Source organism: Zalophus californianus, chromosome 6 (genome assembly GCF_009762305.2).
Source record: "Zalophus californianus isolate mZalCal1 chromosome 6, mZalCal1.pri.v2, whole genome shotgun sequence".
Classification (NCBI taxonomy): Eukaryota; Metazoa; Chordata; class Mammalia; order Carnivora; family Otariidae; genus Zalophus; species Zalophus californianus.
Genome location: NC_045600.1, coordinates 134,812,011 through 134,827,445, shown reverse-complemented (window position 1 = coordinate 134,827,445; position 15,435 = coordinate 134,812,011). Strand labels below are relative to the sequence as shown.

Sequence of the window (15,435 nt, the reverse complement as noted above, 5' to 3'; positions counted from 1 at the left end):
CCCTTAAACTTTGTCTTTAGATAATTTTTAGTCTTCATAAAGAAGGCAAGACTTGAATTTAATTTATGAAATTGAGGTTTTGCTTTTATTTAGAAACCATTTTACCCATGGGGGGTTAATTTTATAAAAGGTTAATACTTAAGTTTAGCTTTATATTCTCTAAGAATTATCCCTCTTTCAAAATGGCTTGATAAAACACCACTTCCTGTCCAGAGAGGAAGTTATTTTAGCTCAAGGACTGAAATATTTAGCAGATCTTTAGACAAAAGGAACAAATTACATTTCTCTCTGGCTTAAAAAGGGTGCTTGAGCCAGAGGGGGTTAAGAAACCCTCCCTCCTCCCCTTGATGGGGTGGTCTGGAGGGGCAGGGAGGTGTGGGGGTAGGGGTCCTCAGGCTCCCTGGGATGGAGGATCTTTTTTTTTCTTTCTTTTCTTTTTTTTTTTTTTTTGGTGGAGATGAAGGGGTGGGTCTATGGTACATCACCTGAGTTGTGGGGTAAATGTAGAGAGTGTCAATCAAAGGCAGAGCTCTCAGAGCTGGGAAGGAGGCTCTAGATGGCGGCTGTGCCTTAGAGAGAGCGCGCTCTGCTCACTGCCTTCGCCTCACTTTACGCAACTTTCCCTAACTTTCGGGCAGCCTCAGGGGGCCCCCGCAGCCCCCTGCCTCTCCTAGTGACTTACTGGGGTCGATTCGAGCCTTTTTAAGGGGGAAAAGCAGCTTTTAGGAGCTTTCTTTTCGTGCCTTGTTGGAAAGAAGCAGCCGTACTGAGAGCCCAGGTCGTTGTTTTTTCCAGCTTAGAAGCCATGGCGCACCTCCATTTTTGTGCGCTCTCCTAATGAGGTTTTTTTTCTTCCGGACCCGTTTTAGTATTAATTGTTGCTTTATTTTTTTGACCAGTTAACATATTGGAGGATTATTGTATTTATTTTTCGTTTTTGTAACGGAGAATTTTGTTTTTATTTTTAATTATTTGGGATCTGATATTTTTCTACTACTAGAATAGGACTCACGCTTTGGACCTACTACATGGATCAGGTAAGTCCATGATCGTTAGTGATTATTTTAAAGATTTATATGTATAAGTTTGCTTTATTTTCTGTAAATATGAGAAATTCCTGGATGACGCAATAAGATACAGAGATTGTTATTTGTATCCAGTGTGTTACTTTGAGAAACTTTCCTTATTGATAGTGATGATTCCCCCTGTTCGGTTTATCCGTTTTTGTTTTTTTTTAAGGAAAAAATAGAAATATTTTGTTTTTTGGTGCTTACCGCTGTTGTATTATAACAATATCGTTACATCGTCAGGACTTTGTTCCTGATAATAAAAACCATCGATAGAAGCTGGGACCTTACCTTTCTTTCAACTTTTGACAGTAAATACCTGGGCACAGGACTTCAAAGCAAACACAGATTCCCCCTCCCCCTAAATATTTAAGAATTAAAAGATGATGAGAAATAAGGACAAAAGCCAAGAGGAGGACAGTTCGCTACACAGCAATGCATCGAGGTATGAGCTATCAACTTTCTTCCTTTTTTCTTTTTTTTTGGGGGGGGAAACCTCAGCTTACATTGTTTACCTTGACAGACAGGGAAAGCTGTCTGTATTATTTTAAGTATTTTACTAATTTGGATTCGTTTTTTTAAAGCGTGACCTTGAGATTGCTAATATGCCACACCCTAATTTTTTGGTAGCAATTTATGAAAGTTGAGTTGTGACTTAAGGCCTCTTACAGCAGTCAAAAGGTAAGGTACCTTTATTCAAAGGGGCCTTTCCTGTAAACTATAGTTTTTCTGTTAATAAATTTCAGTTTTTAGGTTTTTGTGCTGTAGAAAAATGACCTTGTCGGTTTAGCCATTGCTGCATTGCACCATTTTACATACAAGGCAAATTTTTTCTTTGAAGAATCTAGGATACCCAAACTTGTAACTGAAGGCCATAGAGGAGCCTTGTGGTAGTAAATTATAGTAAATAGACGTTTGAGAAAGTTATATGAATGAAAAAATGTACATTTTTAAATGAAATTGCAAAAAGGACCCTTTGACTGATGCCTCTCAGTTTATGTTTTTACTTGACTCTATATTTCTTTTGATACTCTTGACATTTTAGGAAATTTTGATAAGATTTATCAAAACCTTTATACCATGGTTACAGTTCCTGCATTTATGAAATCAAACCTGTGATCACAGAAATACTGGAATACTCTTGTTATACTTCTCTTTTGTGTTTGTTACTGTGATTATATTGTATATTTTGCATTTAAAATATTTTAAGGTTTGCATTTATATGTTTATATTCAGACAGTGCTTTCTGGTTGGTAGATGTGTAGTATCTTATTCTTGCATTTTAGTTGTAGCAGCTTTAAATTTATTGATTTATTTTGACAGAGTCGCCTGGAATGCTTTATCTTCTGAAGCTTACAAATATACTGTTTGTTTAGATCATGATTTGTTTCACATTTGTTGGAGTATCTTATTAGTGACTAAGTAATAAAGCCTCTTAGACGTTTTGTTGTATGATCTGTATATTAATTTTTTAAAAGTACATATGAATGCATTTCTTGATGTGTGTTCTTATAAATTGTTCTGAATTTTACGTCCTACAGTTAAGGATGTGATTGGTTATGTGAGTTTCCCCCCCCCCAGTTTTGCTTTTACTTTTATAATTTTATAGAAGTAATATACTTTATTATTAGGTTAATTGAATTTGAAAGTTTTGAACTGGTTTATTAACAAATGTTGAAGTTTATTTTATTATACTTAATATATCTCAACCCTTTTAAAAATACCTTTCCAAATTCTTTTGTAAATTGAGTTGTCATACAGTTTGGACTGCTGTCTTTTGAACTGAATTGCCCATGTAATTATCTAGGTTTGATTTAGGACAGAAAACTTCTTCACTAATCCTAAGCTGATTTTTCTGAAAAGTAACGTCAATTTGAAGAAATAGGAGTCCCCAGGTGTATTTGACAAATTATTAAAGATTCAGTACCTAAAATTGTTACTCCCTTGAGTATGTATGATTTGCATAGTCTCACCTAAGTTTTGTCTTTCTTATGCAAGGTTTGTGGTTAACATCATTGATGAGACTGCCTTCTAATTTCAAAAATTAAGCAGTGTTGCCTTTTTTTTTTTTTAATTTTCTCACCTAGAAAACTATTTGGAAGTTGTCATGCATTTACTTATTGGCAGTGGGATTACAGCTTAACAAGGAAGCATGTACTGTACTTTTAAATGCATTTTGTTAAGTAGTTTCACATACCTGATGAATGTTCAAAAAAACTGAGAGACTCCTTGAAGATGGAGTTTTAAATTAGTTATCTGAAATTGCATACCTTAATACATGTACATAATTATGACATCACTTCCTTTTAAAATTGGACAGCTTAATGGCATGCTAGTGGTGTTTATTGTGGTAGATTGTTATTTTTAGGAAGCTAAAGTTCAGGAGACTTCAGGTACTAGTACTTGTTCCTTAATCTATCAGAATTTCTTCGTAAAGGACCTAGTTTCTATGGCACAAAATCTAGTGTTTAGGGAATACTACAAAAACCACTTTTGCAGCCCGAGCCACAAGAGAGGAAGGGAGGAGTGTTTGCAGGTCAAGTAAACTCTGTTCTGAGAATTAGTTTAAGGATCTGAAAGGCTTGAGTGCAAGTTTAGGTAAACCTGATACTTTACTGTTTTTGGAAATAAAGCAATGACTTTATAGTTACTATATAAAGTTTGTTATTCCTGTATTCTTTTGTTAATGCTTTAAATGTTACATGTTGTATACCCTGATTTCTGAAGATTAAAAAGTTCACTTTCAAAAATATGATTTTAAAATTCTTGATATATCTGTAAAGTTTCTAAATATTTAAAACAAAGTTTTAGTGAAGGACGTATATAGAACCGTATGCCACACACTTCTTACCTAAATAATTGGCAGTTTGGGGGTAACTTCAGTAATACTAAAGAATGGAGACAGGAGAGAAGGGAATGTGAATGGAACTGTGTGCACACAAAGAGTTCTGTGTGTTCTAGGACGCTGCGTTTGCAATTTTACCTAAAGAACTGAGACAGTATATTAAATTTATCTCTTAAATCGTCTGCCTTTGCACCAGATTATTTTGACAACCTGCGGTGTGGGCAAAATCTTCTGCTTTTTAATCAGCTTTTAGCAGTTATTCTGAAAGCCTGGGGCAAATTAGAAATGGCATAATGCAGTTGCTTGTGGACTGAACAGGCAGTTTTTAAGTGGCAGCCATTTTATGATGCTGATAATTCTTAAGAATCGGGACTTTTGAGAAGATTGAAAATCGAATGGAAACTTGAAATATCAAAACTACTCCCCCCGCCCCCCCCCGCCAGCCTCCCCATTTTTGGTTCTCTGGTGCTAAAATAAAGGGCAGCTCGGTAGTTAGCGCAGGCAGCAGCTCTGAGCCCCTGGCATCTTGGTGCAGGTCCAGCTCAGTCACAAAATGGCTGTTCCTTTGTGCCGCAGCGCTGACAGACATACTGCATTGCACTGTGTACTCGCCAAACAGCAGGAAGTTGCCGTGCCGAGTTCAAAGGCCGGCCGGCGCCGGCGCCGGCGCCTGCTGCTGATTGGCTGTGCGCACGCTTGGTAACAGCGGGTCAACAGCGGCGGCCTCCGGCAGTCCCCGCCCCGCTACGTCAGGCGCGTCGCCTCGCTCCTGGGAGGAGCGAACGCAATGACGTTGGGCTGCGTGCGCAACCAGGGTGCTTCCTTTTCGTCTAGCGAGCCAGCAGCATCGGGGGGGCGGGGGTAGAAAGGGGAAGGGAGCGGAGCTCCGGCTGGGACTTTCCGGTGGGCGGCCTCTTCCCGACCGATTTCGCCTCTGGCAGTCCTCTGCGCCCTTCCTTCTAGCCGTCCACACCCTGCAGCGTGTATTCCTTTGCCCATCCCTCGGAAGGGTATTCCTCTCAGGAGCGGCTTCTACTTTTGGAGAAAGTAAAAGGCGCTAATCGGAAACCTTCAAATCGAAAACCTGCCAGTTTTTACATTTTTTTCGCTTTCCTTTCTCATATCCTAGCGAGTCTTTTTTTTTTCTCTTTTTTTCTGTTCAGTGTGAAGAGATTAGTAAGCTTAATCATTGACCAAAACCTCTACACTGTCAGAGGAGATATTTTTGTTTAAAGTGAGACGTCCTAACGGGTATTACAGCTGTTGTCTAATCATGGCTCATAAACAAAGGGAAGATTATTTGAACTTGTCCCCGTGCATTTTTACTTGGTACCATACATTTTCTCAGTTGGCATTTGATGGAGGAAAACTCAGGTCAGTATGTGCAAAGTGATTTATTTTTTAAGATTACGGGATGAGTAGAAAAGAGCGTAGGAGTTTTCACTTAACTATAAATATTAACTTAACTTTAAAAGAATAACAATACAGCATTAAGCACCCATTACTATGCAAACAAGAGTTAGAAAACAACTCCTTTTAAGTGTTAATAGCACTTTGTTAAGGAACCGTGACTCCCCAAAACTTCGTTGATAGTGGAATGAATCACTTGGAAGAACCTTGGGAAATCTGAGATCCCCGATGCTGGAAATTTTAATTCGGTCCTGGTAAACTTGTTAAAATGCTGTGGTTATGCTCATGGTCTCTGTCTTATTGGGAAACCCTTGGCAAGGATTTCCGGTTTAAAAAAAATAATCCTAGTTTAGCAATGATGATTTCATTATTCAGTCACAAGTAATGAATTTAAGTATGAAGAAAAGGCTGTATTATGTTTTCCTACTGTACCCTGACAAAAAGGTGTGTGTGTGTTTTTTTTTTTTCCCCTATCCTATCGGAGTATTAGCAGTAACAGTTGTCAGGTAGTTGGCCATATTTTAGATGTTTCTTATTGAGTGAAATATGTTAACTTCAAGAGAGGTGTGGATTGTAGGTAGAAAGATTTATCTGGGCATCTCTCTGAGTAAAGTTTAAAATTCACTGTAATAGTGGGTTTTGTAGGTTTGCTTAGTCTTGATTCTTTAGGAAGAATTCTTCGAATATTTTATGGAAACTTTAGGTGAAACGATTTTTATTTGTTTTATAGACTTGGTTCATCAAAGATTTGATAAGAGATTTTTAAATTACATCCTCAGGTATAAATTATATATAAAAGAATTAGCCTTAGCGGTAAATACTTGTAGAACTTGACCATTAACTGGAATTTCAAACTCCAGAAATGCATTTAAAGCAGCAAGAATGAAGTTCTTTCTGTGTATTGAGATTGAATTCTGGTTAGTTGTATTAAATTTTTATTATTTAAGAGATGTCTTTAAATTGCTAAAAACTAGGTTAAGAATTAAGTGGCATTGCATTCATGTTCCAGGATAAAAACTACTCAGTTGAAGACTTTTTTAGCCCAAAATAAAGATACCATTACTATATGCATTAAAGTGCATATTATGATAACAGCAATTTATTCATGAACTGTTTGCATGTCCCTTGGAGCCAGTGAACTTTTTAAAAGAACCAGAGTAAGCAGGCTTTTCATTTAGACTTCTGTGCATTTTCCTTCTGTGTGCAGAATGGCATGAAATGGCAAGAAAAGTGTTGATTTAATTTGTATTTTCTTTGGCTTTTAAAACCTAGTTTCCAATTGATATTTGGCACCTTGGAAATTAACATCTGTAAAGATTAAGTCCTCACGGGATCGTGATCCAATAGTATTTGATGAAGAATTTTGTGAAAGTTTTAGCAGGTTGTTTGAGAGGTGAATCTGGAAGTTTTGTTGACTTTTATCTGACAGTATCTGAACCTCACAAATTTTATTTATTTTTTTATTTTGAGAGAGAGGGTGCAGGGGGAGGGGCAGATGGAGAGGAGAGAGAGAATCTTAAGCAGGCTCCACACTTAGCGCAAGGCTCCATCTCACAAACCTGAGATCATGACTTAGCAAGGCTCCATCTCACAAACCTGAGATCATGACTTGAGCGGAAATCAAAAGTCAGATGCTCAACTGACTGAGTCCCCCCACCCCCGGACACCTTTCACAGATTTTATAATTAATTTACTCCTCTCCCTTCCCTCCTACAGCAAATCCTTAACAATTGTGAGATAACTTCTTGAGGCCCCTGGGATTTCCAAACTCCCTATGCTTTCTCCTATAAAAACTTGTTCCTGACAAAAATTGAGTGACTGCTCTGTATGACACCTAGTAAATTTTTTGTTTATGAGCCTTTTCTTGTTGTTGTTTAAGGTCTGTTAGGTTCTTTCTGCAAGCCTTAGAACTCTGTTGGCTTTCTTTAGGGGTGGGGGTCACAGTAGTGAAGAAAGTTTTTTTTTTTTTAAATTGTCTAAGAATTATTTAGTATAGAAATAAATTATGCTGCCAAATTATGCTGGGTGCTTGTTATTATAGCTGAGCAGTCGTCTCCTGTCTTCTAGCCTGCCCTGGCATTGAATTCAGATTTATACCTTAGCAGGATTGCTATTGCTTTGGAGCTTTAGTGTTATTAGTATAAAGCCAGAACGAAAAGTTGACTCAATCATCAAATACCCATCAAATACCAAATACCATCAAATTCCTAGACTTAAGGTTTATTGTATGTTTATTTTGTAATAAATTACTTAGTACAGTGTTGGAACACGTTGTTTATAGGTCTGCTATGACCTTTTCCCTTAAATAGTTTAAACTTTAATTGGTAGGGCAAGCCTGGGGACAGAGACCTTTCTAAAAAGTTTGAGTGCAGTTGAGGTGGGGAATGAGCCTTTGCTTTGTGAAATAAATCATGGAGAACCTAGATGTTGTGTGGAAGCCTTTCACGTTACATTTTGAAACAGTTCCTGTTTAGTATTTTTTCACGGTACATTTTGAAACAGTTCCTGTTTAGTATTTTATTAAGATATTTGGTTAGGGTCACCTTTTTTGGTTAATTCAGTGACATCATCTGGATTATATTCCATAATGAAAAGTACTTTAAACTCCCTTTACTGGAGAGTTCCCTTAGTTTGGGGAAATGGTGCAGATGAGCCTTGGCTAAGGCATCATTCTAAGGATGGTTCTGATTTTATCCTTTGGATTCAATTTAATGAGTTATTTTGTTACTTGTGATGTCTTTAACTGTTAACTTCCATACCTGGCAAGAGCTGTGTACCTAATACACACTAGTGCAATGTTTACCTGGATCCTGAAGTTTTTTTTCCCAATTTAAGCCTGTGAAGTACTCACTGTTTGGACTTGTGGGTTTCTCACTTAAAAATGTGGATAATGATAATCTTCATTGGGTTATGAAGTTAAGTAATGTCTATAAAGTGCTTATTAGCAAAGAGCCTGTTAATTCAAAGTGCTCTTTAAATGTAAGCTATGAGTATTATTTTACTTCCAATGCTTTATCTTACTTTCTTCCCCCTCTTGAACTAAGTTCCTTGTTAAGAGCCAGATTGTCCCTGAGAGTGAGTTTGGTGTCCTGGCCTCCCACAAGAGCTCATTTAGGCCTAATTTAGGCCCCTTTCCCTCCAGCTGATACAGGAATCTGTCTAAATCATTCTAAAATGAAGGCAAGTCCCCTTTTAGTTAGTCGAAACCTTGGGTGTGTTTTCAGTTAATCCTCTCCTAGAATTTCCTTCTGAGGAAGCCAGCCTTTTGAAGGGAGTGTATGATTCTTTCTGGACCAGAACAGTTTCTTGTGTGAGTCACAGCCCAACTCTTGGCAGTCACACTGAGTAGGTGCCTTTTACCCCCTTCTGGAGCGAGTGATTATTGCCCTGATTTTCCCTGTCTCATTTCCCCTCTCAAGCTGTGCAAGAGTGAATAAGGAATCCAAGGAGCAGTGCTGTTTGGATATAGATGTAACCGCAGTAATATTTACAACCAGTGTCCAGTTGGCGGTGGCTTGCTTTTTAGTAATCCACCCTCACGATAGCACCATATATTTGACTTAGCATAATGCCCAAAGTCCACTTTATTTTGCTGGAACTGTAGTCTAGGTTTAAGATTTCTGTGTTGTTGGTTTTCTTAACGTTCTTCATTCCCTTTCCTTTTGGTTTGTGAGTGAGTTGAGTTCTATTACTTGTTCCTATAGCAGACCCTGGAGGGCGTCTTAAAAATACTCCAGTCCAGGGACGCCTGGGTCGCTCAGTCGGTTAAACGTCTGCCTTTGGCTCTGGTCATGATCTCAGGGTCCTGGATATGGCCCTGCATGGGGCTCCTTGCTCAGTGGGGAGTCTGCTTCTCCCTCTCCTGTGCTCTCTCTTTCTCTCTCACGCGCACTCTCACTCACTCTCTCAAATAAATAAAATCTTTAAAGAATACTCCAGTCCAACCCAGCTCCTTAGGATTGAGTTAATTTTCCAAAGCTTTCCATGCATTTTAAATGTGCGTGTGTTGCCACATGTTTGCATGTGTTTTGAATCTGTTGACAGAGTACTCTTGTTGGATTCTTTTCTAACCGTTGATGTTCCTGTGGGGCGCCTCTGCCCCTTTAGGGCAGTTTTCCTAGCAGCTTGCCTTTGGAGGTCTGGAAGCAAAAGTGGGTGGGGTGCCGTTAAGGGTTGTTGTGTGTGATGGAGGAGGAACAGTTTCTGCATTAAAGGTCATGCCTGGTCCTGCAGTAGTGGTGTGCTGATGGAAGTTTTCGACCCCAGGATTTCTGAATTCTTGTCCTAAATGCTTTAAATTCTAGTGCTGTCACTTTCTTACTATAATTCTCCACTTAGCCCTTGTTAGAGCCCTCTAAAAGTTTGGATTCCAGAATTGACTTTGAATGCAATTACATTCCATTCAGAATCCCCTTTCCCTCCAGCTGATACAGGTAACTGTCTAAAGCAGTGGTTGTGGGCTCTGCTGTGGAGCAGTTATTTAGAGTTGGTGGGTTGTGAATTGTCACCAGGATAAAAAAAAAAAAAAGGAACAGAATATGATAAACCTCAGAGAATGGCATTTGTATGGCTTATTTCTAAGTTCAGCAGTCCCCATAACTCTGGTTATCTTTCAGTTTGGATTTTATCATAAAGGAAAACAGCATGTGGTAAGAATTTTATGGGAAAATACTGGAGTAGATTTACACTCTTGACTACTTTGTGACAGGCACTACATTTTAAGGGTTTTTTTTTTTTTAAATGTGTATATTATTTAATGTGATGGTTAGTGTAGCAGAAATGCTAGTGACCTCGTTCTGGTTAGCCAACTCCCCAAATTAACTGTCACCGAGCTCTCTTCCTTTGAAAGCCTGTGGGTGGTCCTGCATCCTGCTGAGCTCTTTTATACCCATCCCATTGTGTTCCTTCACTGGAGTTGTATACATAACAAGGATTTGTAGTTACTTCTCAAATTTGTTTATGCTGGTTTTGCTGGTAATTTTGCATTTCAGTAACATACCAAACCAATGGACAAGATGATTGTGGGAGATATTTCAATGAAAACTAAGTTGTTTGCTTATAAAGACACAGTAACTGTCATTTATTGTGCCTACTGTGAGCCCGGAACTTGTTAGAACGAAGTCCTTTATATGTGTTAAGTGGGTAATCTTCACAAGCCTATGAGGTAGGTGTGATTACCATCCCTGTTTGCCAATAGAAAACTGAGGCATTGTGGGGCCCTGGGAGAACATGGTAGAATTGGATTCAAACACTGGTAGGTTGGTTCCAGGGGTCACTTAAGCATCTTGTCAAAAGTTGCCATCAAATTAGATGGCTAAGAGGAAACTGTATGTAGGGGAAAATAGTACAAATCTAGAATTATCCTATACGTTGTTTCTCTTAAAAAACTGCATTTTAAAGAAACCAAAAACTCAAAATCTGAATGCATTGTAGGGTTGGTTGAAGCCGGAAACTCAGTGCTGCTCAAAAAGTCATCGTTTTGCATAAAGAATTTCTAGTTAATATGTGGCTGCTGAAGTGATTCCCATGAGGGTGCTTGGGGACTCACCAGGAAAGAAAGGTGGTTGGGAGGGGGAGGTACTGGAAATCTCAGAACAACTGTCCTTTTGCAGTTTTAACTCCCATTGCTCCCTCCGCCCCCACTTTAGATTTGGCAATGGATTATGAAGACTGGGCTTCTAATTTGTTTTTTTTTTGTTCTAAACTTAGTTCCCATACTTCCCAAATAGCTTTTGCATGAGAATCCATTGAGAATTTTTTTTTTTTTAAAGGCCCCAAACCTGCTTGGATTTTAGGGGTTATGTAGTAGGGCAGGGGAGATTATTGGCATTGTCAGAGCATTCCAGGTGGGTCTGTTGTGTAGCCACGGTTGGAAACAGTTGTTCTGTAGACATGCTATGAAAGGAAACAGCTCTTGATTGTGGTGGGTGGTGGGTGTTGAAAATCTTGAGTGTCTTCAGTTCCAGTAGAAGCTATTTGACATTCAAATAGAGCCAGTGGAGGGCTGGTAAGTTGTGACTTTGAGGGAGGCAAGTGATGGGTCAAATTCTCCCATTTCCCTTGCTTGATTTAAAAATTTTTTTTCCCTTTGAATTTAGCTTTATAGCATTTTAGGCATTTAAGTGCCCAAATTTACTTGCTAAGAGTCACTTTGAGTGCTTGTTAAACATATTCGCAGACTTTTCACCTGTAAGTTTGAATTCATTCGGGTTTGGGAGGTGCTCAGGAACCTGGTTGAACAACCACGGTTGTTTTTTCTGCTGAGGCTGTTTTGGGAAATAAGGGCTAATTGGGACAGGAATTTGGGTTTCTGTCTGCTTTTTTTTCTTTTAAGATTTTATTTGACAGAGAGGGTGAGAGAGAGAGGAGTACAAGCAGGGGGAACAGCAGAGGGAGAGGGAGAAGCAGGCTCCCCTCCCTGCTGAGCAGGGAGCTTGATGCGGGGCTGGGATGATGATGACCTGAGCTGAAGGCAGACGCTTAACCAACTGAGCCACCCAGGCGCCCTCTGTTCTGCATTTTAGCTGTAAGATCTTGGGCAGGAACCTCTGAGCTTGTTTCTTTATCTTTTAAAAAAAGGAGAAAGGGTAGGTATGTGTCTCTTGTGGAAGTTAGAATTGAATAAAATAATGCTTCTGAAAGCAGTGGTTTCCCACTAGGGACATCCCCATCCCCGACTTTTGGCAGTGTCTGGAGATATTTTTGGTTGGGTCTGGGGTGCACCTGGCATCTGCTCGGTGGAGGCTAGGGATGCTGCTAAACATCCTATAACACGTACGGAACAGCCTCGCACAACAGATAATGAATTATCTGGCCCCAAATGTCAATAATGCCACGCTTCAGAAACTGTGGTCTAAAATATTTAGCAAAGTGCTTGCCACAGTGAATATTGGTTGTTACTAAGAAAGTTGGGAGTCGGGGGTGCCTGGGTGGCTCAGTTGTTAAGCGTCTGCCTTCGGCCCAGGTCATGATCCCAGCATCCTGGGATCAAGCCCCCACATCAGGCTCCCTGCTCAGCGGGGAGCCTGCTTTTCCCTTTCCCTCTGCCTTTTGCTCTTCGTACTTGTGCTCTCTCTTTCTGTCAAATAAATAAATAAAATCCTAAAAAAAAACCTCGGAGTTCTCAACATTCCTATTACTTTTCTGTGGCTTGATCCAGGGACCCCACTTATGTCCTATGACACTGGGCAGAGGTCATTTACTATTGAGGTTAGCATTCAGGCCTTTTAAACCTCTTTTGAATGTTGGACTTGCTACCTTATGGAAGTCTTAAGATTATAGCCTAAAAGTTAGTAAGGAAAGAGAAGTTTAAGACCCAAAGGGCTGAAAGGAATTTGTGGTCAAATTAGGCCATCTGTCCTCAGGGCTCTAAAGTGGTCGTAAATTCACCACATGAGATGGTTGGTTATAGGAAGAGGGCCCCCCTGCCCCATGCCTCCTTTCACTACTTGGTGGGCTAGAAAGTTTTAATGTTCTTGTAGGATCCTTAGTGCACTGGCAGATCTAATTGGGTAGCTATTCGTGAAATGGTTATCTGGTATGTACCTCATCCAGGCTTTTTGCTCTAACTCACTTTTTCCTAGTGGTATATGTGCATGGGTGCCATTTGTTTGATGCTTCCTGAGCTATTTAGGACTACTTGGTGTTAATTGGTTAATGGGGGAACAGAGGTAGCATGATCAAGACAAGATGAACTTGGGCTCCAGTTGAGAATGTTAGGAGCATGCTTATTACAGGTGGATGTTTTTTCCCTTGTTGGCACTGAATTTCTGAATCTGGGAGGTGCTGATGAGACTTCACTTTTTATCCCTTGAAACTGTAAGCAGCATTTTTGTGTGCATTTTTTTTTTTCCTTTTCGGGTAAGAGGAGCCATGTTGTTACCAGTGTTTGAAGTAACTTCCTCTGCAGACCCCAGGAAGGTCTGCTCCTGAATACTGATCAATTCTGCAATATTAGAAACAGTCCTTTTTGAGAAATTCAGAAAAACTCAGAAAAATGCAAAGAATACAATTAAAGCTCTAAACAAATTAGATGTGGCTAAAATCCTATTTACCCTTTCTCTTTAGTCACCTTCATGAACTTGGCATATAAAAAGTTGGCATTTTAAAAATTACATTGTGTAATGTGTTTTGTGTTTTAAAAATCTAATAGTTTTGAAATTGCCGTGTTGACGTTTATAGATCTAATCCATTCCTAGTCTAACTTGTAGTTGATTGCATAGTATGAATCTACATTTATTTCCTTTATATTTTTGGTCTTTATGAGCAGAGCCATGAACATTTTTATACTTCCCCCTCCTGCACAAATTGAATAATTCGTCAGGTTATATATCCACAGATTGAATTGCATGAATCATATGGCTATTTTGAGGTTTACTGGAAAATGGCAAGTTGCTTTGCAAAGCCTCTGCCGATTGCTCTTTAAGTAACAGTGTTATGAGTACTATCTTGCCTATTTTCTCTGCATCACTTAGTATTATCATACATTTTAATTTCTGCAAAGCAATTGAATGTGAAATAATCTGTTGTAATACACTTCTCAAATCACCCCTGAGGTTTAATTTCCTTTTCATAAGTTTTTCTGTAGTTGATGTCCCTTGTCCTTCTTCCAGTTTTCTATGGATTTTTCTTTGATCTGTAGTTCTTCTCATATTATATTGAAATTCCTCTTCTCAATCTGTTACTTGTCTTTTAACCTTGTTTATGTGTCTTGTGTATTCTTCAGAATGGTAGGACTTGAACTACCATTGGTGGAGGAGGTCTTAATAAAGGTCTTAAATGCAGGCAGTTCCATTTATTTAAGGAACTGCATCTAGTATTTATCAGTAAGAAACTCATGGTTTAATGATCTTTGCCTTTCCATCCTCCCAAAACACGAAGTGATTGAGAAGGAGTTGCTATGCATTAACTGTGGGTGGTTCAGTGATTTAACTGAAGAAAGTATGCATGGTGGGGCAATGTGAATTCCATTCTGTGGGGCTGTGAGATGACATCATGTATATGCAGTTGGGCTAAGCCTCTTCTATAAATAAGGATAATTTGTCTTGGTTTTTATAAAGATTTAGAGGAAAATTTGCATATGCCTGACACCTAAGTGCTCCATAAATATTACCTATTAAATCATTGATAGAATTTAGTCTGGAAGTAAGTTTTAAGGAATTTCAGTGTAGGTTGCTTTCTTGTTGTTGTTTTTTTTTTTTTTTTACAGATTTTGCTTTCACTGATTAAAAAGACCCATCCTCTGCCAGACAGTTCAGCCATTTTGTAAGTTTCAGAAAATAAACACTACCCCAAGTGCTGAAATGGCAGCTCTTGGGCAGAGGACCCACAGGCTTGCTTTTCTTTAACTGAACTGTTGCTGTGCTGACCTCTTGTGGCCATTCGGGAAACAGCGATAAAAAAAATTGAAATGGGAACAATAGCTAATGCCACTTGCTTTCAAAGAACAGTTGTAAAATAAACTTCATCACTCCATTTTTGCAAACTTCAAAAAGGGTTTTGAAGAGATACCAAATCCTTTTCTATCCACAAGTGAAAAGAGGTGTTAAACTTTTTTTTTACAAGCCTTTATTTTCTATTGGAATCTAAAATTCCAGTTTTGGGGCGCCTGGGTGGCTCAGTCAGTTAAGCATCTGCCTTCGGCTCAGGTCATGATCCCTGAGTCTCGGGAAGGAGCCCTTGTGTTGGGCTCCCTGCTCAGCGGGGAGTCTGCTTCTCCTTCTGTACCCCACCCCGCTCATGCTATTTCTCTCTCTCAAATAAAAAAATCTTGAAAAAAACAAAATAAAATTCCAGTTTTGATGAGTCCCTTTTGTTATTTTTTACAGTGTATTTCCTGTGTTGTGATTGTTCAGCCCTAAATTACAAGACTTGTTTGCAAATTAGATTTTGAGTAATTTTAAGATTCACTTACTTTTCATGAGGATTCTATATATGTGATGGATTCCTGAATATTCCATTTTTAATTGCTTTATCACTGTCGCCTTTGGAAATCAGGTAATTTTATGGCTCTTTGGTTAGGTGAAAGCTTAATTAAAGGACTCCCCTCCCACCCCACCACTAACTCGGTTTGACCCATTTAGTCGAGCCTTGTGGATTTTCCACATCTGGTCT

General features: G+C 39.0%; 1 protein-coding gene across 4 annotated transcripts in view; it reads left to right on the top strand.

Annotated features, from left to right (window-relative positions):
* Positions 1–432: 432 nt before the first annotated feature.
* CHD2 (chromodomain helicase DNA binding protein 2) overlaps positions 433–15,435 on the top strand; it is a 117,835-nt gene continuing 102,832 nt past the window's right edge. Inside the window, exons 1-2 of one of the 4 annotated variants that reach the window (XM_035727930.1) lie at positions 433–1,037; positions 1,380–1,512. In XM_035727930.1, coding sequence (XP_035583823.1) covers positions 1,451–1,512 — 62 coding nt within the window. In that variant the 5' untranslated portion in view covers positions 433–1,037; positions 1,380–1,450. Of the gene's footprint in view, positions 1,038–1,379; positions 1,513–4,831; positions 5,287–15,435 lie in introns of those variants that run through there. The other 3 variants (XM_027569806.1, XM_027569805.2, XM_027569799.2) reach the window with 3 other exon arrangements.